A 24,984-nucleotide genomic window follows, 5' to 3' on the forward strand; every position below is an offset into this window, starting at 1 on the left:
ACCACTATATAACCAATTACTAAATACCATCAAGGGTGCACAGGCTTTGCTAAGCCCAGGAAGAAAATTTCCGGGTTGTCATCTGAAGACTTAGGGCTGGTTATGGCAAATTTCTGAAGAGAAAGGCTCAACAGCTTATAGGTTTCCTGATATAAAAGTAGCTAGGCTACGCTGCTTCAAGTGCTTTGCAAAATCTGACCTCCTTCAAATTTGTGCTCCCTTTTCCAAAATGGATTTGATTTAACCTACAACGAAAAGGAGTGCAAATAAGATCAGTAGTTCCTGAGGAAGCAATTATCTAAAAAAAAACCCCAAAAAACAAACAAACAAAAAAACAAAAAACAACAAAACAAAACAAAACAAGGAAGAAGAGCTCTGATTGAATTAATTTTCACTCTAAGCTTCCTGGCAGCCAAAGGGAAAAACTACAAGAAAGGGAAAGAATGTTGGATCTGGAGGAATAAGGAATGGTTTTCAGTTTGGCAGTCTGCTGCTGTCACTTGGTGGCAGGGTGGCAGGGATCTCTTAATGTATTTTCTTAGATTCTGTTTCCTTATTTTAAAAATGTGGACAATAAGAATCTGGAAGGATATTGAGAGGATTCAAGGAGATACTGCATGTGAAGGAAAACTCTAAAGCATAATAAAAATGAAGTAGCTACAATGAATAATTAACATTATCCAACAAAAATAAAACATTTTAAGTTAGACAATGTTGTATTGGTCTTACTACTACCAGGAAGTAAGAACACTGAGGGCTGGAACATGAGAGTACATAACACATGTTGTTTGCTGAACTAACCAAAGGAAGGAAACCTTTTCCATGTTTTCTCTTAAAGCTTGAGTAAATGTTTAGCAAATTTCATTCACTCACTCAATAAAGATGAACGTCAGATCCTAAGCAGTTGAGAGGGGCTGCAGAAGGTCCTATGCATACAGGATGCTCTATTGTAAACCCATGACCACGGTTCTAAATAGGCGTTCGACACTGCCCAGCAAACCTGCTGTGATTTCAGGACAACTTCATTTACCATTCTCCCCACTCTCTACTTCAAGTCTTGCACAATTTCCACAAACTTAATTCCTCACTCTTCATACCTGAGATCTAAGAAGTATTCCCTGACCTCTCCCAGATTGTCTCCCTATTTTACACCACCATAATACCACTTGCCTTTTTTCTCATGGCATCATCGCTCCAAATTGACATTTATTTTCATCATCATTACATTTGTCATTGCTAGTGGTATCAAATTAATATTAATTATAAATCTAATTTATAAAATTTACATCATTGTTATTATTACGCTTGTTTGCATCATTGTTGTATTTATTTAGAATAATGCAATTAGGTTGGTAACTGGCTCTCAGGCTGTAAACTCCAACAGAGCAGGGGCCTGTTTTTGTTCACCCTTCTGTTCCTAGGACTAACCCAGTGCCTGATGCTTAGTAGGTGCCGGGGTCAATTCTGCTAAATTAATCAGCATTCCTGACCTCTTCAAACTCTGTTTGGTGGGTGTGGAGACCTACTGTGTAATGGCCGTTTAAAGTTTCAGGGGGGATTTGCAGTATCCACCTGGGCCCTGGTAAAGAAACCTGGGTTGCCTGTTTTGCAAAGTGAACCCTGTAGCAAATGTTTTGGGAGATGGAATCCTCCCAAAGAGAACGCTGCCTCTTTACAACAACAAAACAAAACAAGCCCCAAAACCGCCCTTCAATATTTTCCTGGATCAGAGACAGGGGTTGCAGCAGAAGCTCGAGCCCCGGGGCATGACCTGGAATAAACCCTGCCAAGTATCCTGCGCGCGTGCCAGCTGGAGGCTGCGCCGGGACAGCCCCCTCATTTCTCCCGCGCTAAACCCCGCCGGACGGCTCCACTCCCTCCCTCCGCTGCAGGGGGGAACCCGGCGCCCTAACACTGGTAACTGCTCATGCCGCCCCCAACTGCAGCCCCCTCTCGCGCCGCCTGCGAAGACAAGGTCAGTGGCCGCGAAGTTGGGACGGTGGTCGGAGCCACGAGGCCCAGTGAGGCGGCACCGAGCGGGCAGCGCGACGCGCTCCCCCTGTCCCGGGCGCCGAGTGCGCCCCTCCCGGGGCCCGCCTGTGCTCCGGGCGCTGCGCGTTGGCTGCTCGGGCGCGGGGCGTTCTTGGTGCGCCGGGCCGTGGCGAGTCCGGGCTCCGGTGGCCGCGTGCTGGGAGGAGACTGACGCCCCGTCAGGAAGCATGGAGTTGGCGACTCGGTACCAGGTGAGGGTCCGGCCGTCCGCCGCCGTCCGGAAGCACCCACAGTTTGACTTCCCTTTGCGACTCGGTCCTGCTGGCCTTGGGCTGGAAACGTGGCCCTTGGCTGCTGTGCTGGGAATCTGGCGCGCCCAGCCGAGTGAGTGCCGGAGTGGGCGCGCCCTGCAGGTGTGCGCGGTGGGTCACGTTTGTGCCACGCGGACCACAGAGCCCGGTCGCCCCGGCACACAACTGCGCTCAGCCTGGCGCTCTGCTCAGTCTCGGGTGGCTGCCGGGGGTGCAGGCGGGGAGCTAGCGGGGCGCAGCGCCTGCGTTTGCAGCCCTTCTGAGACGGGGGAGGGGCTTTTTTGTGCACTCCCCACGCTCTCCGGGAATTGGCACAGATCAGGAAGCTTAAGAAAGTTGTATTTTTTTTTTTTAAATAGTCGATCGCCAGACCAGTCCAACTTGGATAATGGAGTTTAAAAAGAATAACTTTAGTGTTTATTCTAGAACTTTTGTAAATGTTCTCAAGGAATTAGTAACCATTTGGGGGAAATGGTAACGTCATTGGGCCAAGTTAAACAAGCTGCAAGATCCCAAATCGTATGCACAGCACGACCCCAATTACACTTTAAGGGCCTAACTGTCCTTTAAAACTCATTAGCAAACAGTTGATTAAGTTCTCCCAAACGTTTCAGTGAGTGGTGGGAATGTGAACGTGACTTCAGTTTTCTCTTTTTACTTCTTAAAAGAGCTTTACTCTACGTTATCGTAATGGAGGTGTTTACTTAGAAGTAAGCAATAAAAACATTTATCAAAAGAACTAAAAATACAACCTTTAAAAAGGGAAACAAGCAGCCACGCCTCTGCTTGTGGGAGCACAGAGATGCTTTGTGCGAGGATTGTTTTTTTTTTTTTTTTCCCACTTGTTTTTGTGCGAGTCGCTAGACTCACTGCTTCCACTTTGCCTCCGACTGGTGTTTACTTTCCTCCACCTGCGTGCCTGGCCGGGGAGAAGGGGAGGCGGGGCCGCCAGCATTGGAAGGCGCAGAGTGCCAGGTGCCCGAGCCCAAGCCGTGTCACCTGCCCGAGTCTGGAGGCAAAGACCGAGCCACTAACGGTAGCTTTGGCCTTTTAGTAGTTTCTAAGCCTTCCTGAAAATGGTCGTTTGAGAAAAATCTGTTGTTGATGTTTCTGAGACTATTTAAAAAATGCCTCCTGTGAGAGAAACTATTAAAAGCAAGGGAAGCAAACAGTAAAGCCTAGGGAATGAGACAGGGTTCGATTTTTTAGTTTTTATTTTTTGCCATTAGCTTTTACCGTGCTAATTTTAATACCGTAAAACATTTAATTACCGTGCTAATTTTAATACCGTAAAAAATTTAATTACTGTGCTAATTTTAATACCGTAAAAAATTAGCATCCAATTTTTTTTTTTTTTGAGACGGAGTTTCTCTCTTGTCCAGAGTGGAGTGTAATGGCGCTCACTGCAACCTCCGCCTCCCAGGTTCAAGCAGTTTTCCTGCCTCAGCCTCCCGAGTAGCTGAGATTACAGGCGCCCGCCACCACGCCCAATTGTTTGTATTTGTATTTGTATTTTTTTTTTTTAAAGTAGAGACAGGGTTTCACAATGTTGTCCAAGCTGGTCTTGAACTGCTGACCTTAGGTGGTCCACCCGCCTCGGCCTCCCAAAGTGCTGGGATTACAGGCGTGAGCCACCACTCCCGGCCAGCGTCTTAACCTTCTAGGAGTTTCTGCTGCTACAGGACTCAAAACAAAACAAAACAAAAAACAAACGCTCTGGATGGAGATTTGAGCTCCTTGTGAGTTTAATTAGGAAATGTATCTGGAATTTATCCTGAGCTCCTTGTGAATGTAATCAGAAAATGTTTCTGGAATGTATCACTCCTGTTGTTAGGCTGGAGAATCCTTTGTACTTCCACCACTGATATTCATAATTCATGCTTAGGAAACTCAGAAGTCCCAGAATGTATAGTTGGAAGTGAACGTTTACTGCCACATAATGAGGCTAATTTTTGGTAGTTCTAAAATGTTAAATAAACTATTTATCATGTAGGGGTTACCCACAAATTATATCCGATCCATTATGCACCAATTAAGGCAAATTACTATATGTAAGATGATCAGGGTTTTTTTTTTTTCTTTTCTAAAGACCTAATTGGCAGTGCAAATCAAGATGTGTGATGATTTTTCCCGTGGAAATGTTCCTGTTCATTGTAATTTAAATGTGCACAGATTATAGTCGCTAAATTAGTGGAGAGTGGTTCTATGGGGTGGGCAGGTGACTGCAGATAAGAGCACTTAATGAACATTTCAGGCACAGCAAGATGATGTTAAATTCGTGTGGTTCCACCCTGTCTCCCAGCCTTATGAATAAAGCTATGTGATGAACCGCCCGAAGTGGCATTGCTGCACATCGAATGTCATTCAGCTCAGTGTGCAGTGGGTTCTAATCTCACATTGGAGTAAGTATAATTTCTATCGCTTGGAAAGCACTGAGCTAAGTGTTTCAGCAAAGCAGCTTAGGCCTAATGTTATGAGTAACAAGCAAACAAGGAGACTCATTTACTCTGAACTCCTTTCAAGTCTGCTTTCCTGTCATCCCACCAGTGTGTTGGATTTGATGTCCTCTGACAGTGATTATGCTTTCCACAGGCTGTAGTCTTGTTCTGACCACTGAGTCTTTGTGCTTTTATATGTAAAATGACAGAAATACCTCGTAAAGGCAAGGGTGTGATCTCTTACTAAGAGCTGTCAACAGTGCAGCTTCCTAGGAGAAAAACTGGTAGGCACTGAATGTCAGTGTTCTCCTGGTACTCTCTTCTAGCTCCGGAGTACAGGATGGCCCATTTGAGAAGGAAATGATGCTAAATGTTCTTGTAAATAGGCAGGAGCATGCTGTTGAAGGGGTAAAGGGGAATTTTTCTGGTATTGATCTCTCAGCTACAAAATGCTCCCATCTGATCCTGTTGCTTAACATGTAATCACGGAGCCCCAGAAGCTGGTCACAGAAAGGACAATGATTTGCCACTTTAATAGTCCTGTATTTAAAAGGCTCCTTAGTTGGTCTGTCTGTATTCTGCTGGCCACCCCATCCATAGCAGAGCAGGATTCTCAAAAATCAGGAGAAAACCTCAGAGATCATAACGATTCTGATCAGGTACACAGGCCAGGAAACAGTGAGATAATTGTGGCCTAAAACAATTATGAACATTAGAGTAAATTAATAAAAAAGATTAGAACATCATTGGAATAGAATAAGCCAGGCATATTACATTTAAACCACTCTTGAGAGTTTTCCTTTACTCAAAGTTATGGTTTAGAATTTTTACCTCCAGTATACAGTTTCGTTTTAGAAAAGACTCAGCTTTATTCACTAAAGTAGAATAGATACAGGCTACTGGAAGTAGGTGGGGATAGAGATAAGAAAGTATTACTGGGGCCATTTTGTTTTCTTTTTGTTTATGAAAAGCAGTGTTTTTTGGAGTTTTTTTGGAAATGGGACCATTCAGAGGCATATTTGGTAAATATCACTGAAGTTAACACTCAGAAAAATGTATCTTCCGTAGTAGTAAATGCTAGCACCCTGTATGCAGCACAGAAATAAGCTGCTGGAGTCTCACAGTGCAAGGGGCCTGAACTTTAGTTCAAATAAATAGATGGTGCTTCCTGCCTGTTTTCCTTCCTGATCATCAGCTGAGGACAGAGGGCTTGCTGATTAGTCCACTGATCACATACTCAATTGAGCACCTGTTATGTGCTAGGCATTGGTAGGGTGGAAGAACAAAGACACAGAAAACACTCCTCTTTCCCCACACTCTACCAGAAGGCCACGCTTGAACTCCCTTCCTCTTTTGCTTTTGCCAAAGCTTAGCTGGCTCCTGCTCTGTGCTATGGGGACCTGGGGGACCTTGGGTTTGCAGAGTAGAGGGAGACCTTAAGAGCCATCCATTTTTGCCCCCAAGGAATGGAAACTATCACTTCCTTTTAAAAGTCATGCTGTGCTAGGTGCTTAAAAGTCATCAAATTTAATCCCCACTGTAGTTCTGTGAAGTAGTTTGTGTTATCTGCATTTTAAAGATAAGGCTAAATTGACTAGTTTGCTCAGGGCAATTTGTAAGGAAGGTTACTCAGCCAGGATTCTGTCCCCAGAGCCTCTGCCTGGCCCTTGCTGCTGGAATCATGGGGCCTTGGCGAGTCAGGAAACTTGCCTTGTTCCCTCCTCCCTTTAACTGGAAGGGCTGGAGTTAACAGCAGCTAGCATGGTTCTTTTTAAGGAACGCACCAGATTATGCTTTATAAACTGCCTATAAAAGTCAGTTTGGGAATGTGAATAAGATACACCAAGCTTTTACATAGGAATGACTTTTATGTGAAATTTGCATTGTGCTAAACAATAACATGTTACTGTAAGCTGCACTGAACCACTTCTCTGCTTCCCCTACTCTCCATGCCCCATTTTCTGCAGTTTCCATGTAGTGTTTGCCTGTAGCACAATCGTCATCTTTGTCTAACCTTTACAGTATGATTGCTGTTGGAATCTGCTTTCCTTAGCACTGTCAGCATTACTTTTCCTAGTAGCTTAGAGGTCTTTACAGTTTTCATTTTTAGTGACTGTGTAGTGTTTCCAGATGTATATTTTATATCTTTTTCTGTTGAAAAAAATTTTTCTTTATTAGAGGAACTTTGGTAAATATCTCAGGGTGGTATACTGTATATCTTATGGCTTGTGTTGGAGTCTGCACTATTTTTAATCACTCTTTATAATGTATTTAATATGTCATAAAGGGAATGTGCCTGATTTTCAATGGTTAGGAGCCTCTGACACATTGTTTTCCTAGGGCATTTCCCGTTTTGTTGCACTGTATTAGCTGAGAGAAAGCAGTTTTTGCTGAGGTTAGAACCAAGCTTATGATAACTGGACTGAAAGAATGTTGTCTCCTTGAACTTAGAGCATCTCATAGAATGTTCTAGTTGGGGGGAAAGTGGAGAGTAGTCCTAGAGATCTGTTCTTTACATCTGGTCTGCCTAGAAAACCAAGAAAACCCATAAATGTGTCAGTGGACATTTAATGGAAGTGACTGGATTAGGGCTATGGGGAATTTGTGCAAGTTGGTCTCATTGACTTGGTGGAAGGCAGAGACACCCCATCCAGAGCTTCAACATTCATGCTTCCACCTGTGCATCTATAGCAGGTTCTCCAGGGTGACTGCATCCTGCAACTGTGTAGGTTACTGCTCTTGGAAGTCTTCCTGACCATTGCCCCCACCGCTGGCTCAGGTGCTTGCCCTGGGAACTTCTGGAGTACCTGGGCTGACTTCCCTGATCACATTTATCATACCACACTGAAATTGTTTTAAAGATTGTTTTCTTACCCTACCACTTACGACTCAGTTTTCATCAGATCTCTTAGCATGGTGTCTGGCATATATTTGATGCTTAGGAGATGATGTCCAGTACGTATTAGATGCTTAATAAGCATCCATTGAATGGATGGAAGGGCAAAGTAGTACTGTTACCAATACACTTGTAATTAACATTTATATAGCGTCTTCTACTTTTCAGAGCACTTTGCAGGCATGGTTTGGAAGTCATCAGGGCTGGTTCTTTTCTTTCCAGGTAAGTGGTAGGGTTGCACTTTCCTGGCCCTGAAGCAGACAAGACTATTTGACTTGCTTTGGCCAGTGGAATATGAGAAGTACTGTGTGTCACTTCTAAGTGAATTATTTAAATGCCAGCATACCACTTCCTGTATCTCATTCCCTCTGCCGCTGCATCTGCCAGCATTCTGCAGAGCGGTAGCTCTATCAGCCCAGGTTCTGGTGTGAGGACAGTGTGGAATAGAGCCTTGGGCTGGCCTGTGATGGACATGTAATGTGAACAAGACAGAAGCCTTTTTTTTGGTTTTAAGCCATTGATTGAGATTTAGAGTTGCTTGCTACTGCTCTATAGCTTGTCATATCCTAACAGACCAGGACGCTTATATTTCAGTTTTGGATTCATTCACTCTGAGTGATCTGGGGTCATGGTAGTCGTGGTAACAAACGTGGGTGGGTTTCTTTTTGATTGTTAGAGTGATGAGGGTGATGGGAATGCCCCTGGTAAGTGGTTTGGAGTTCAGGGATGTTAAGTACCATATGGCAGGCAGGAGAGTCCCACAGGATGAAGCAGTTGTTCTGTCCAAAATGTCAATTGCACCTTGTGGGAAAACACTGAGAACAGACTTGTCCAATTTGATAATCTTTTACTTAGACTCCAGAGAAATCTTAACATTGGCTTCACATGTCCTATCTGCTGACCTCCTTGGAGGAGGAAATTACTTCACACTTCCCAAGTGATTTGGTTCACTTCACTCCCAGGATCTCTGCCAAAATTCTGGTTCATTAGGTACTCATCTGCCGAATAGCTCTTCTAAGCCCTCTGTAAATACATGTCTGAAATGTCTCCCCATTTATACCTTCTCTTTTAAATGTAACATTGACAACCTTGCAGGGCTTTTTATTGTGGTAAGATATACATAATAAAATGTACTCTTTTACCCTTTCAGTGTTATTAAGTACAGTCGCATTGTTGTGCCACCATCACTGATCTCTCATGAGCTTTCTTCATCATTCTAAACTGAAACTCTCTATCTACTAAACAATTACCCCTGTGACCTCTTCCCCCAGCCCCTGGTTACTTCTATTTTAGTTTCTGCCTCTGAGGATATGACTATCCTGGTTATCTTATATAAGTGGAATCATATGGTATTTGTCCTTTTGTGACTGGCTCATTTCACTTAACATAATGTTAAGGTTTGTCCATATTGTAGTATATATCAGATTTTTTTTTTTTTTAATGATTTTTCTTTTGAGACAGGGTCTCACTCTGTTGCCCAGACTGGAGTGCAGTGGTGCTATCGTGGCTCACTGCAGCCTTGACCTCCTGGGCTCAAGTGGTCCTCCCACTGCAACCTCCCGAGTAGCTGGGACTACAGGCATGTACCACCCTACTTGGCGAATTTTTCTTTTTAAAATTCTTGTGGAGATGGAGTCTCTCTGTGTTGCCCAGGTTGGTCTGGAACTCCTGGGCTGAAGCAATCCTCCTGCCTTGGCTCCCAAAGTGCTGGGATTAGAGGCGTAAGCCACTGTGCCTGACCTCATTTCTTTTAAAGTCTGAATAATACTCTATTATATGTACATACCACTTTTATTTACTCATCTGTTTATGTTGTCAGTTGTTTCCACCTTTTGGCTATTGTAAATATCTATCCCGGCCCGCGGGATCGTCGAAGCAGGCCCTGGAGGAGGGAGTGGGAATTTGGGGAACAAGAGACACGAGAAATGGAGACAAGACAGTGCTCTGATCAAGTCTCGTTTAATGGCAGTAATGCAGTGCCTTATATACACTTGGAGAGGAAGGGGTTGGGCCAAGGCGGAAATGATCTCATTTCAGAGGGCGCGGCCAGGCAGGTTTCGGTTTCAACGGTCGTGCGCTTGCGCTAGGAAGTAACCATTTTGCTACGAAGTAACAATTTTCGCGCGCGCGGGAAAGATGGGTGAAGAAGAAGCAGGAAGAGCGCCATCTTGTGTGAGGTATTTAATACAGGGAAAAAGACAAATCTGGGAAGGAGGTGAGAGGTGGAAATGAATAGAGCTCAGGCGTCTAATCGTCAATAATTACTCGCTATGGCCGGGGCGCGCAGCTCCGGACAAATATCAATGAATAAACATTGGTATACAAATATCTGCTTGAGTCCCTGCTTTCAATTGTTCTGGGTGTATGTACCTAAAAGTAGAATTGCTGGGTTATATGATAATACTAAATTCAGTTTTTTCAGAAACCACTATACTGTTTGGCACAGTGGCTGTGTCATTTTATATCATCACCAGCAGTGCACGAGGGTTCCAGTTTCTTCACATTTTTGCCAGCCCTAGTTCTTTTCTGTTTTTTTGATGATAGCCATTCTGATGTGCATAAAGTGGTATCTCATCCTGATTTTGTTTTGCATTTCCCCAATGATTAGTGATGTTAAGCATTTTTTTCTTGCGCTGATTGGTCACCTGTATATCGTCTTTGAAGAAACGTTAATTCAAGTCCTGTGCCCATTTCTTAACTGGGTTTTTGTAGTTGTTAAGTGAGTTATTTATATATCCTGGATATTAATCCCTTATTAGATATTATGATTTACAAATATTTTCTCCTGTTCCTTAGATTGCCTTTTTACTGTCTTGATAGTGTCCTTTGCACAAAAGTTTTTCATGTTGATGGTCTAGTTTATTTTTCTTTGTTGCCATATCCAAGAAATTATTGCCAAATTCAGTGTCATGAAGCTTTTCCCCTATATTTTCTTCCATGAGTTTTATAGTTTTAGCTCTTATATTTAGATCTTTGATCCATCTTGAGTTAGTTTTTATAGATGGTTTAAGGTAAGGGTCCAACTTAACTGTTTTGCGTGTGGATATATCCAGTTTTCCCAGCACTGTTTGTTGAAAATACTGTTCTTTGCCATTAGTCTTGGCATCCTTGTTGAAAATCAGTTAACTGTATATGCAAGGGTTTGTATCTGGGCTCTTAATTCACTTCCATTGATATATATATCTGCCTTTATGCCAAGACCACACTGTTTTGATTACTATAGCTGTGTAGTAAGTATTGGAAGTCAGGAAATGTGAGTCCTCTAACACTGTTCTTCTTCTTCTTTTTTTTTTTTTTTTTTAAGAGATAGAGTCTTGCTCTGTCCCCCAGGCTAGGGTTCAGTGGCGTGATCTTGGCTCACTGCACCCTCTGCCTCCCAGGTTCAAGCAATTCTGTTTCAGCCTCCCAAGTAGCTGGGACTATAGGCGCATGCTGCCACACCTGGTTAATTTTTTTTTGTATTTCAGTAGAGACGGGGTTTCACCATGTTGCCCAGGGTGGTCTCGAACTCCTGAGCTCAGGCAGTCTGCCCACCTCAGCCTCCCAAAGTGCTAGGATTACAGGAGTGAGCCACCATGCCTGGCCTGTTCTTTTTTAAGATTGTTTTGGCTATTTAGGGTCCTTTGAGATTCCACATTAATTTTAGGATGGACTGTTTTTGTTTTTACAAAAGAGGTCGCTGAGATTTTGAGAAGAAATGCGTTGAGTCTGTACATAGCTTCAGTTAGAATTGTCATCTTATATTAAGCCTTCCAATTCATGAACATGGGCTGGTTCTCCATTTCCTTGTCTTCCTTGATTTTTTCGGAGATGTAGTTTTCAGTGTACAAGGCTTTTTTCAACTTTTTGGTTAAACTTATTTCTAAGTACTTTATTATTTTGATGCCACTGTAAATGGAATCATTTTCTTAATTTTCTTTTCATAGAAAAGATTCTTTCATACAATTCTTTTCATAATTGTTTATTGTCAGTGTGTAGAAACATAGTTGATTTTTGTGTTGATTTTGTGTTCTGCAATGTTGAATTGTTAGCTCTAACTACATTTTGTGTAATCTCTAGTGTTCTCTACATATACAATCATGTCTCTTATAGCAGAGATAAATTTTGCTGCTTCCTTTCCGATTTGGATGCATTATTTATTTTTCTTGCCTGATCGGTCTGGCTAGAGCTCACAATACTGCATTGAATAGAAGTGGTAAAAACAGGCATATTTGTCTTGTTCCTGATCTTAGGGGAAAAGCTTTCAATCTTTCATTCATCATTGAGTATCATGTTAGTTGTGAGTTTTTCATATATGGCCTTATGTTGGTGAGTTTAAGTTTCCTTCTATTTTTTTTTTTCCTGATGATGGAAGGGTGCTGAATTTTGTCAGATGTTTTTCTGCATCAATTGAGATGATCTTTGTTTTTCCCCTTTATTCTGTTCATATGGTGTACTACGTTAATTGATTTTTTTATGTTTGAACCATTTTGCATTCCTAGAATAAATGCCACTTGGTGATCTTGTATAATCCTTTTGCTACACTGCCAAATTTGTTTTACCCGCATTTTGTTGAGGATTCTTGTATCAGTATTCCTAAGGGATATTGCTGTATAGTTTTCTAGTATCTTTCTCTGGCTTTGGTATCAGGATAATGCTGGTCACATAGAATGAGTTTCAGGTGTTCCTCCTTCTTCAAGTTTTTGGAAGACTTTGAGAAAGACTGGTGTTAGTTCTTCTTTAAGTGTTTGGTAGAATTTACCTATGAAGCTATCTTGTCCTGGAATTTACTTTGTTGGGAGGTTTTTGATTACTACTTCAAATCCTTATTTCAAATATATTCAGATCTTCTATTTCTTCATAATTTAATCTAGGTTATTTCTAGGGATTTATCCACTGTATCTAGATAATCCAATTTGTTGGCATATGGTTGTTTATAGTACTCTTAAAATCCTATTTATTTATTTATTTATTTCGAGACGGAGTCTTGCTCTGTCGGCCAGGCTGGAGTGCAGTGGCACAGTCTCGGCTCACTGCAGCCTCTGCCTCCCGGGTTCAAACAATTCTCTGTGTCAGCCTCCCGAGTAGTTGGGATTACAGGTGCCTGCCACCATGCCTGGCTAATGTTTTTGTATTTTTAGTAGAGATGGAGTTTCACCATCTTGGCCAGGCGGGTCTTGAACTCCTGACCTTGTGATCCACGCACCTCTGCCTCCCAAAGTGTTGGGATTACAGGCATAAGCCACTGTGCCTGGCCAATCCTTTTTATTTATGTAAAATTGGTAGGGTAGTAATGTCCAATTTTATTACTAACGTTAGTAATTTGAGTTTGCTGTGTATATTTTCTAGTCATGTAGCTTAAGATTTGCCAATTTGTTGATTTTTTTTTTCGAAGGGTAAACTTTTGGTTTCATTGCTTTTTCTCTATTCTTATTCTATTATCTATTTTATTTATATCTGTTTTAATCTTTGTTTCCTTCCTTTTGCTAACTTTGGGTTTGGTGTGCTGTACATTTTCTATTCTTCTAATGTGTACAGTTTGTTTGTTGGTTGGAGATCTTCATTTTTATCGTGTTTACAGCTATAAATTTACCTCTTAGCAGTGCCTTTTGCAGCATCCCATACATTTTGGTAAATTTTGTTTTTGTTTACATTTGTTTCAAGGTATTTTCTAATTTCCCTTGTGATGTCTTCTTTGACCCATGGTTGTTTAGGAATATGTTATTTAATTTCCACATATTTGTGAATTTTTCATTTTTCCTTCTGTTACTGATTTCTATTTTCACTCTATTGTAACAAAGGATAGTTTTATTTCAGTCATTTTAAAATGTATTCACACTTGTTTTGTGGCCTAACATATAGTGTGTCCTGGAAAATTTTCCTTATGTACTTGAGAAAAGTGTTCATTCTGTTGTTGGGTCGAGTGCTCTCTGTATGTCTATTAGTTTTATTTGGTTTACAGTGTTGCTCAAGTCTTGTGTTTCCTTATTGCTCTGTCTTGTTCTGTTCACTATTGAAAGTGGAGTGTTGAAGTTTCCATCTCTTGTTGCAGAACAGTCTATTTCTTCATTCAGTTCCGTCAGTGTTTGCTTCATGTATTTGGGAGCTTTGATGTTTGGTGTGTGTATATATTTATAATCTATCTTTTAGTGAATTGGCTCTTTTATCAATCTGTAATGTCTTTGTCTTTTAAAACAGTTTTTGACTATCTATTTTGTCTCATATTAGTATAGCCACTGCATCTCTCTTTTGGTTACTATTTGCATTGAGTGTCTTTTTCTATCCTTTTACTTTCAACCTATTGGTGTCTTTAGATCTAAAGTGAGTCTGTTGTAGACAATGTATAGTTGTATCCTATTTTAAAAATATCCTTCCTGCCAATCAATTTCTTTTGATTTAGAGTTTAACACATTTAAATTTAAAGTAATTACTGGTGGGGAATTACTTAATCTTGTGATTTAAAAAATAAGTTTTCTGTATATCCTATGGCTTTTTTGTCCCTCATTTCCTCCGTTATTGCCTCCCTTTGAGTTTAGTTGATTTCTTGGTAGTGACACATTTTGACTCTCATTTCCTTTTCTTCTTAGATACTTTCTGTGTTACCATGGAGATTACGTATAACATTCTAAAGTTATAGCAATCTGGTTTGAATGATACCAGCTTCACTTCAGCGACATACAAAAATTCTACTCCTATTGTAGCTGTGTCTTTTTCCATCATTTTATGTAATTGAGATAAGAAATTACATCTTTATGTGTTGTGTATCCATTAACAGATTCATAAGTATTTTTAATCCTTTAGAAAATAGTGGAGTTATAAGCCAAATTTACAACAATACTCTAGTTTTTGTATTTGTCCATGTATTTACCTTTACCTGAGAACGTCATATTTTTGTATGGCTTTGACAAAGTTACAGTGTAGTGATTTTCATGTCAATGTGAAGTACTCCTTTCAGCATTTTCTGTTGCAAATGCCAGTAGTAATGAATTCCCTTGGCTTTTGTTTATTTGCGAATGTCTTAATTTTTATCTCATTTTTGAAGGGCAGGTTTTTGTTTTTTTCTTTTTTAACCAGATAGAGATTTTTTTTTTTCCCCTCAGCATTTTAAATATGTTATAAATGTATCATCCTACTGCTTTCTGGCCTTTAAGGTTTCTGTGATAAAACAGCTGATAATCTTTTTTTTTTTTTCTTTTTTTTATACTTTAAGTTCTGGTATACATGTGCTGAACGTGCAGGTTTGTTACATAGGTATACACATGCCATGGCAGTTTGCTGCACCCATCAACCCGTCATCTACATTAGGTATTTCTCCTAATGCTATCATACCTCCTGTAGTTCCCCACCCCCGACAGGCCCCCGTGTGTGATGTTCCTCTCCCCATGTCCGTGTGTTCTCATTGTTCAGCTGCCACCTATGAGTAAGAATATGTGGTGTTTGGTTTTCTGTTCTTGTGTTAGTTTGCTGATAATTTAGCTGGTTTCCCGCTTCATCCATGTCCCTACAAAGGACATGAACACATCCTTTTTCACGACTGCATAGTATTCCATGGTGTATATGTGCCACATTTTCTTTATCCAGTCTATCATTGATGGGCATTTGGGTTGAACAGTGCCACAATCAACATACGTATGCATGTGTCTTTATAGTAGAATTATTTATAATCCTTTGGGTATATACCCAGTGGTGGATTGCTGGGTCAAACGGTATTTCTGTTTCTAGATCCTTGAGGAATCGCCACACTGTCTTCCACAATGGTTGAACTTATTTACACTCCCACCAACAGTGTAAAAGTGTTCCTATTTCTCCACATCCTCTCCAGCATCTGATGTTTCCTGACTTTTTAATGTTCGCCATTCTAACTGGCATGAGATGGTATCTCATTGTGGTTTTGATTTGCGTTTCTTTAATGACCAGTGATGATGAGGTTTTTTTCATATGTTTGTTGGCTGCATAAATGTCTTCTTTTGAGAAGTGTCTGTTCATATCCTTTGCCCACTTTTCGATGGGGTTGTTCTTTTTTGTCTTATAAATTTGTTTAATTTCTTTGTAGATTCTGGATATTAGCCCTTTGTCAGATGGATAGATTGCAAAAATTTTCTCCCGTTCTGTAGAGTGCCTGTTCACTCTGATGGTAGTTTCTTTTGCTATGTAGAAGCTCTTTAGTTTAATTAGATCCCATTTGTCAATTTTGGCTTTTGTTGCCATTACTTTTGGTGTTTTAGTCATGAAGTCTTTGCCCCTGCCTATGTCCTGAATGGTATTGCCTAAGTTTTTTTCTAGGGTTTTTATGGTTTTAGGTTTTATAGTTAAGTATTTAATCCATCTTGAATTAATTTTTGTATAAAGTGTAAGGAAGGGGTCCAGTTTCAGTTTTCTGCATATGGCTAGCCAGTTTTCCCAACACCATTTGTTAAATAGGGAATCCTTTCCCCACTGCTTTTTTTGTCAGGTTTGTCAAAGATCAGATGGCTGTAGATGTCTTATTTCTGAGGCCTCTGTTCTGTTCCATTGGACTATATATCTGTTTCGGTACCAGTAGCATGCTGTGGTTACTGTAGCCTTGTAGTATAGATTGAAATCAGGTAGCGTGGTGCCTCTACTTTTGTTCTTTTTGCTTAGGATTGTCTTGGCTATACGGGCTCATTTTTTGGTTCCATATGAAATTTAAAGTAGATTTTTCTAATTCTGTGAAGAAAGTTAATGGTATCTTGATGGGGATAGCATTGAATCTATAAATTACTTTGGGCAGTATGGCCATTTTTACGATACTGATTCTTCCTATCCATGAGCATGGAACATTTTTCCATTTGTTTGTTTCCTCTCTTATTTCCTTGAGCAGTGGTTTGTAGTTTCTTTAAAGGGGTCCTTCACTTCCCTTGTAAGTAGTATTCCTAGTATTTTATTCTCTTTGTAGCAATTGTAAATCAGAGTTCACTCATGATTTGGCTGTTACTCGTGTACAGGAATGCTTGTGATTTTTGCACATTGATTTTGTATCCAGAGACTTTGCTGAAGTTGCTTATCAGCTTGAGGAGGTTTGGGGCTGAGATGATGGGTTTTCTAAATGTACAGTCATGTCATTTGCAAACAGAGACAATTGGACTTCCTCTTTTCCTATTTGAATACTTTTTATTTCTTTCTCTTGCCAGATTGCTGTGGCCAGAACTTCCAATACTATGTTGAATAGGAGTGGTGAGAGAGGACATCCTTGTCTTGTGCTGGTTTTCAAAGGGAATGCTTCCAGCTTTTGCCCATTCAGTATGATATTGGCTCTGGGTTTGTCATAAATAGCTGTTTATTTTGAGATCCGTTCCATCAATACCTAGTTTATTGAGAGTTTTTAGCATGAAGGGGTGTTGAATTTTATTGAAGGCCTTTTCTGCATCTATTGAGATAATCATGTGGTTTTTGTCATTGGTTCTATTTATGTGATGGATTATGTTTATTGATTTTCATATATTGAACCAGGCTTGCATCCCAGGGATGAAGCCAACTTGATCCTGGTGGGTAAGCTTTTTGGTGTGCTGCTGGATTCGGTTTGCCAGTATTTTATTGAGGATTTTGACATCAGTGTTTATCAGGGATATTATCCTGACATTTCCTTTTTTTTGTTGTGTCTGCCAGGTTTTGGTATCAGGATGATGCTGGCCTCATAAAATGAGTTCGGGAGGATTCCCTTTTTCTATTGTTTGGAATAGTTTAAGAAGGAATGGCACTAGCTCCTCTTTGTACCTCTGGTAGAATTCGGCTGTGAATCTGTCTGGTCCTGGACTTCTTTGGTTGGCAGGCTATTAATTACCGCCCCAATTTCTGAACTTGTTATTGATCCATTCAGGGATTCAAGTTCTTCCTGGTTTAGACTTGGGAGGGGGTATGTGTCCAGAAATGTATCCATTTCCTCTAGATTTTCTGGTTTATTTGTGTAGAGGTGTTTATAGTATTCTCTGTTGGTAGTTTGTATTTCTGTGGGATCAGTGGTGATATCTCCTTTATCATTTTTTTATCGCGTCTATTTGATTCTTCTCTCTTTTCTTCTTTGTCTGGCTAGGGGTCTATTTTGTTGATCTTTTCAAAAAACCAACTCCTGGATTCATTGATTTTTTTTGAAGGGTTTTTCGTGTCTCCTTATCTCCTTCAGTTCTACTGTGATCTTAGTTGTTTCTTGTCTTGTGCTAGCTTTTGAATTTAATGGCTCTTGCTTCTCTAGTTCTTTTTTTTTTGAGATGGAGTCTTGCACTGTCGTCTGGGCTGGAGTGTGCAGTGGCACAATCTCGGCTCACTGCAACCTCCGCCTCCCAGGTTCAAACGATTCTCTTTGCCTCAGCCTCCCAAGTGGCTGGGATTACAGGTGCCCACCACTACGCCCAGCTAATTTTTTTGTATTTTTAGTAGAGACGGGGTTTCACTATGTTGGCCAGGCTGGTCTTCAACTACTGACCTCATGATCTGCCCGCCTTGGCCTCCCAAAGTGCTGGGATTACAGGCATGAGCCACTGCACCCAGGTCACTCTCTAGATCTTTTGTGATGTTAGGGTGTCCATTTTAGATCTTTCCTGCTTTCTCTTGTGGGCATTTAGTGGTATAAATTTCCCTCTAAATGCTCCTTTAGCTGCGTCCCAGAGATTCTGGTATGTTGTTTTTGTTCTCATTGGTTTCAAAGAACTTATTTATTTCTGTCTTGATTTCATTAGTTACCCAGTAGTCATTCAGGAGCAGGTTGTTCCCTTTCAATGTAGTTGTGTAGTTTTGAGTGAGTTTCTTAATCCTGAGTTCCAATTTGATTGCACTGTGGTCTGAGAAACTGTTATGATTTCCGTTCTTTTGCATTTGCTGAGGAGTGTTTTACTTCCAGTTATGTGGTCAATTTTAGAATAAGTGTGATGTGGTAATGAGAAGAATGTATATTCTGTTGATTTGGGGTGGAGAGTTCTGTAGATGTCTATTAGGTCTGCTTGGTCCAGAGCTGAGTTCAAGTCCTGAATATCCTTGTTAATTTTCTGTCTCTTTGATCTGTCTAACAGTGACAGTGGGTGTTAAAGTCTCCCACTATTATTGTGTGGCAGTATGAGTCTCTTTGGAGGTCTGTAAGAACTTGCTTTATGAATCTGGGTGCTCCTGTATTGGGTGCATATATGTTTAGGATAGTTAGCTGCTCTTGTTGGATTGATCCCTTTACCATTATGTAATGCCCTTCTTTGTCTCTCTTGATTTTTGTTGGTTTAAAGTCTGTTTTATCAGAGACTAGGATTGCAATCTCTGCTTTTTTTTTTTTCTTTCCATTTCCTGGGTAAATATTCCTCCATCCTTTTATTTTGAGTCTGTGTGTGTCTTTGGGTGTGAGATGGGTCTCCTGAATACAGCACACTGATGGGTCTTGACTCTATCTAATTTGCCAGTCTGTGTCTTTTAATTGGGGCATTTAACCCATTTACACTTAAGATTAATATTGTTATGTGTGAATTTGATCCTGTTATTATGATGCTACCTGGTTATTTTGCCCGTTAGTTGATGCAGTTTATTCATAGTGTCGATGGTGTTTATAATTTGTATGTTTTTGCAGTGGCTGATACTGGTTTTTCCTTTCCATGTTTAGTGCTTCCTTCAGGAACTCTTGTAACGCAGGCCTGGTGATAACAACATCTCTCAGCATTTGCTTATCTGTAAAGGATTTTATTTCTGCTTCGCTTATGAAGCTTAGTTTGGCTGGATGTGAAATTCTGGGTTGAAAATTCTTTTCATAAAGAATGTTGAATATTGACCCCCACTCTCTTCTGGCTTGTAGGGTTTCTGCAGAGAGATCCACTGTTAGTCTGATGGGCTTCCCTTTGTGGGTAACCTGACCTTTCTGTCTGACTACCCTTAACCTTTTTTCCTTCATTTCAACCTTGGTGAATCTGATTGATGATTGTGTGTCGTGGGGTTGCTCTTCTCAAGGAGTATCTTTGTGGTGGTCTCTGTATTTCCTGAGTTTGAATGTGGGCCTGTCTTGCTAGGTTGGGGAAGTTCTCCTGGATAACATCCTGAAGAGTGTTTTCCAATTTGCTTCCATTCTTCTCGTCACTTTCAGGTACACCAGTCAAACGTAGGTTTGGTCTTTTCACATAGTCCCATATTTCTTGGAGGCTTTTCCTTCCTTTTTCATTCCTTTTTCACTCTTTTCTTCTCTAATGTTGTCTTCATGCTTTATTTCATTAAGTTGATCTTCAGTCTCTAATATCCTTTTTTCTGCCTGATCGATTTGGCTGTTGATACTTGTGTATGCTTCATGAAGTTTTCGTGCCATGTTTTTCAGCTCCATCAGGTCATTTATGTTCTCTAACCTGGTTATTCTCGTTAGCAATTCTTCTAACTTTTTTTCAAGGTTCTTAGCTTCCTTGTATTGGGTTAGAACATGCTCCTTTAGCTCGGAGGAATTTATTACCTACCTTCTGAAGCATACTTGTCAATTCATCAAACTCATTCTCCATCCAGTTTTGTTCCCTTGCTGGCGAGGAGTTGTGATCCTTTGGAGGAGAAGAGGCATTCTGGTTTTTGGAATTTTCAGCCTTTTTGCGCTGGTTTTCCCTCATCTTCATGGATTTATCTACCTTTGGTCTTTGATGTTGGTGACTTTCGGATGGGGTTTCCAAGTGGAAGTCCTTTTGTTGATGTTGATGCTATTCCTTTCTGTTTGTTAGTTTTCCTTCTAACAGTCCCCCCTTCTGCAGGTCTGCTGCAGTTAGTTTGCTGGAGGCCCACTCCAGACCCTGTTTGCAAGGTTGCAGAACAGCAAAGGATTGTTGCCTCTTTCTTCCTCTGGAAGCTTCATCCCAGGAGAGGGGCACCCACCAGATGCCAGCCAGAGTTCTGTATGAGGTGTCTGTTGACCCCTGCTGGGAAGTGTCTCCCAGTCAGGAGGCATGGAGTCAGGGACCCACTTGAGAAGGCAAGTCTGTCCCTTAGCAGAGCACGAACACTGTGCTGGGAGATCCGCTGCTCTCTTCAGAGCTAGCAGGCAGGGACGTTTAAGTCTGCTTAAGCAGCGCACACAGCTGCGCCTTTCCCCAGGTGCTCTGTCCCAGGGAGATGGGGGTTTTATCTATATGCCCCTGACTGGGGCTGAACAGTTGATAATCTTATTGAGCGTCACTTATATGTGACAAGTAGCTTTTTTCTTACTACTTTCAACATTGCCTTTAGGCTTTTCATATTTGATTATATGGTGTCTTTGTAAGGATCTCTTTCGACTTGTCCTACTTGGAATTCATTGAGCTTGGATGTATTCCAGTTCATGCCTTTCAGCCAGTTTGGGGAGTTTTTGCCCACTGTCATATCAAATAATATTTGTCTCTTTCTCTCTGTTTTCTTTCTGAGTCTCCCATCATTCCTATACTGGTGTGCCTAAAGAAGTATTTTAGGCTGTTTTCACTCTTCTGTATTCTTTTTAATTTTTTCTCCTCTAATTTTTTCACCTTTGACTCAGTATTTTCAAATGCATTATCTTCAAATTTGCAGATTTGCCTGCCTCCTCAAATCTGTTTTTAAACCACTCTAGTGAAGTTTTCAACTTGGTCATTCTATTTTTTTCAGCTCTATAGTTTCTTTTGGAGTCCTCCTTCATTTCTCTTTGTTGATAGGCTCATTTTGCCCGTTTTCCTGATTCACATTAGTTTTTTGTGTCTTTTGTTCTTTCAGCATAGGATAGTTGTCTTTGTCTAGTAGGTCCAGTGTCTGTCTAATAAGTCCAGTGTTTTCCTCTGGGAAAGTTTGTCAATTTATTTTGCTTCTTTGAATGGGCCAGGGTTTTCTTCTTTTTTATATGTCTTTGTTCTTTTGTTGAAAATTAGATATTTGAGAAAGTGGCCACCTCTTCCAATCTTTGCAGACTGTGACTCTGTGCTAGGGAAATCTTTAAAAGATTGACTGGGTATGTTCTGTGTCTGGAAACTGAAGATCATCTTAGATCTTTTCTGAACATTTTGTCTTGCCTGGACCTGTATGTGGCTTTTTTCAATTCCCCATGGCTTCTATTCAATGTCTTTATTATTATCGTTATTATTATTATTATTATTATTATTATTCCTCTGTCACCCAGGCTAAAGTGCAGTGCCTTGATCACAGTTCACTGCCGCCTCCAACTCCCGAGCTCAAGAGCTCCTTTTGCCTCAGCCTCCCAAGTAGCGGGGACTCTGTAGTCCATCCACGTAGTCCATGTGCGCCATCATGCCCAGCTAATTTTTAATTTTTTTTTTTTTTTAGAGATGAGGTCTTGCTACATTGCCCAGGCTGGTCTAGAACTGAGCTTAAGTGGTCCTCCTGCCTCAGCCTCCCAAAACGCTTGGATTACAGGCATGAGCCACTGTATCCAGCCAGTATTGCCTATTTTTGATTTGCAGTTCCTTAATGACCGCTGATGTGTGTATTTTTATGTACTCGTTTGTCATTTGTATATCTTCCTTGGAGAAAGGTCTATTCAAATTCTTCACCTATTTTTTGATTGGTTGTTTGCCTTTTTCTTGAGTTGTAAGAAATCTTTATATATTCTAGATAGTAGATCCTTATTGATACATGATTTGTAGCTATTCCTCCCATTCTGTAGATTTTCTTTTCACTTTCTTGCTGTCCTTTGATGCACAACAGTTTTTAATTTTGATGGAAGTCCAATTTATTATTTTCCTTGAATTGTTATTTGTGCTCTTGGTGTTAACATGAGTTTGTATTTTTTTTATTAACTGCTGAATACTAAATAATATATAGTTACAGAAAAACAGATGGTTTTCCTATGTAGATGCTTGGAAATGTTTTTATGTAAGGACATTAACAAGCTACATGCCTTTGAGTAAGTCCAACTGTGGTTGCCCTAATTTTATTTTATTTTTATTTCTTATAGAGATAGGGTCTTGCTTTGTTGCCCAGGCTGAAGTTGAACTGGACTCAAGCTATCCTGTCTAGGCCATCTGAGTAGCTGGGACTACAGGTGTGTGCCTCTGTGCCTGGCTGTCACTCCATTATATGAAGAGAGACGCACAAACTGATGGATGAGATCCCTGATGGATGATCTCCCTGATGGATGAGATCCATCTGATGATCTTTTTTTTTCTTCTTTAATTGTTTGAGATAGGGTCTTCCTCTGTTACAGTGGCAGATCATAGCTAACTGCAGCCTTGAACTCCTGGGCTCAATCAGTCCTCCCTCCTCATTCTCCCAGGTAGCTGGGACTGCAGGCACATGCCACTATGCCTGGCTAATTTTTTATGTTTTGTAGAGCTGGGGTCTTACTGTGTTGCCCAGGCTAGTCTTGAACTCCTGGGCTCAAATGATCCTCCTGCCTTGGTCTCCCACTGCACTGGGATTGCAGGCATGAGCCACCTCACACTTGGCCTGATAATCCTTGATTTTATGATTCTCTTAACTGCTAATAGTAATTCACGTACTCCTTCACCCTGAGTTTAGCCACATTTTCCTGGCAGTCTTGAAAATTGCACTGTATATAATTTTTTAAAAATTAACTTGCCCTATTTGAGATGTATATGATGATACTTAGTTTCTGAAGCCTTGGGTTCAGTGTCCTCATACCAGTTCTGTATAGGAGTGTTTGTCTCCTCACACCTTCCTCATCATTGAGCATGCCCTTAAAAACGGAACCAAAATGTTGCTAAATTGCTAGATGAAAAGAATACTTGTTTAACTTAACATTCTTTTCATTACTAGGTAGGTTGAGGACTTTTCAAGTGTTTTTAGCCTCTTTTGGTTTCCCTATTCAGTGAGTTTTCTTTGTTTTGCCATTTTGTCTGTGTGGCCTTGGTGTATATTTCATTTCATATGAGGTTTTTAGCAGTTTTAATAATTTGTCATATTTTTGTCAGATCTTTGCCCTACTTTTTTTGTTTGTTTTTGTTTCTGAGTTTTCTTCTTTTAAGTAAGAAGCTTTAAATTGTTACATGGTCAGTGATATACTTTTCCATTTTGGACTCCTTTACGTGGATGGTGAAAGTCCTCACCATTCAGAAGTCAGATGCATGTATGTGTTAATTTAATTCTCTTTTGTGCTCATTTACCATTTAACTCGTCGACCATCTGATTTATTTGTTTTCTTTTTATTGAGTTTTGAGCATTCTTTATATTTTCTGGGTGCACATCAGCAATAGCATTTTCAGATATTTTCTCCCAGTGTGGGACTTTCCTTTTCATTCTCTTAATGGTGTTTTCTGAAGAGCAGAAGTTCTTAATTTTGATTGTTTAATTTACACATTTTAAAGATCTGTATTGTGCTTCTGGTGTTGTATCTTAAGAATTCTTTGCCTAAGTTAAGGTCACAAAGATTTTCTCCTCTTCTAAAAGTTTTCCAGTTTTATATTCAAGTTTGTGATCCATTTTGAGTTAGTTCTTGTGATTGGTACATGGTATGTACTTTTCTTATGGGCCAACCAATTTAATTGTAAAAGATTTAAATAAATGATTTTGCATAAGAAAATAACACAGAGTTCTCACCCTTCATGGTGTGTTAAAGAGGAAGGAATGTTCTCCTCTTCATAGATGCAAGATAGTACACCCTGCAAATTCTGCTGTCATTGCTATCAAAATTGCTTTCAAAACACTTAATAACGAAAATGCAGTAGTGTGCATAAATATCTTTTGTCTGCTTTGTAAATCTTAAAATGGAGCTTGTTTCTAGGTGAAATGTACATTGAATATTCTTGGAGTATATAAAAATCAGCCCTTGTATCAGTTGGCCTAAAAAGTGAATCTTATTTTCTTTCTCTTCAAAAACTAATACTGATAAATGTGTTCCTTCTGGGTAGGAGGTTGTATTTTTTTAATCCAGGAAGGATAAATTTAGATATCATTGAGATATGGAAAAGCTTTAATTTAAAAACTATTATATTTATTTTCACTGTATAAAGTTTTAAATTAACAATACTTCACATTAAAATATTTTCAAAGGTAAATACTTGAAAACCAACTGACAGTTTGACCATCTTTTTATAGCTTATTAGTTTTTTAAACTGAATTTTAATGGAGACTCAGGCTGACAAAAGTCAAAATGATATGGAGACCTCCAAAGCACTGCTTTGTATGCCTGAAAGGCACCTACTCAAGGAGAAGCCAGCAGCAACTCAGCAGGGTTTATTTTTATTAGTATAGCTTAGCAGGGATAGAGCAAAGCTGGATTTCAGCCAAGTGTGGTTCTGCAAACAGCTCTGTCCTCCGGACTATCAGTTATCTTCTGGGCTTACAGGCTCAGATACCCGGTTGGTCAGACACTAAAGCTGAAGCCTTGGCACCTATGATAATGTATCTGAACCTTCCTTAGGTGAGAGAGTTGGGTTCTCAAGCCACATGCCCCTGAAGTGGCTTAAGTGGTAGCATTAAAACTAGGCTAAAG

General features: G+C 40.2%; 1 protein-coding gene across 4 annotated transcripts in view; it reads left to right on the forward strand.

The window, feature by feature from the left end:
• Positions 1–2,082: 2,082 nt before the first annotated feature.
• CDCA7L (cell division cycle associated 7 like) overlaps positions 2,083–24,984 on the forward strand; it is a 45,668-nt gene continuing 22,766 nt past the window's right edge. For 2 of the 4 annotated variants that reach the window (XM_007981906.3, XM_007981908.3), the window contains exon 1: positions 2,083–2,243. In XM_007981906.3, coding sequence (XP_007980097.2) covers positions 2,220–2,243 — 24 coding nt within the window. In that variant the 5' untranslated portion in view covers positions 2,083–2,219. The remainder of the gene's footprint in view (positions 2,244–24,984) is intronic. The other 2 variants (XM_007981907.3, XM_007981909.3) reach the window with 1 other exon arrangement.

The sequence above is a fragment of the Chlorocebus sabaeus genome, chromosome 21, assembly GCF_047675955.1.
Source record: "Chlorocebus sabaeus isolate Y175 chromosome 21, mChlSab1.0.hap1, whole genome shotgun sequence".
In the NCBI taxonomy this organism is placed as follows: domain Eukaryota; kingdom Metazoa; phylum Chordata; class Mammalia; order Primates; family Cercopithecidae; genus Chlorocebus; species Chlorocebus sabaeus.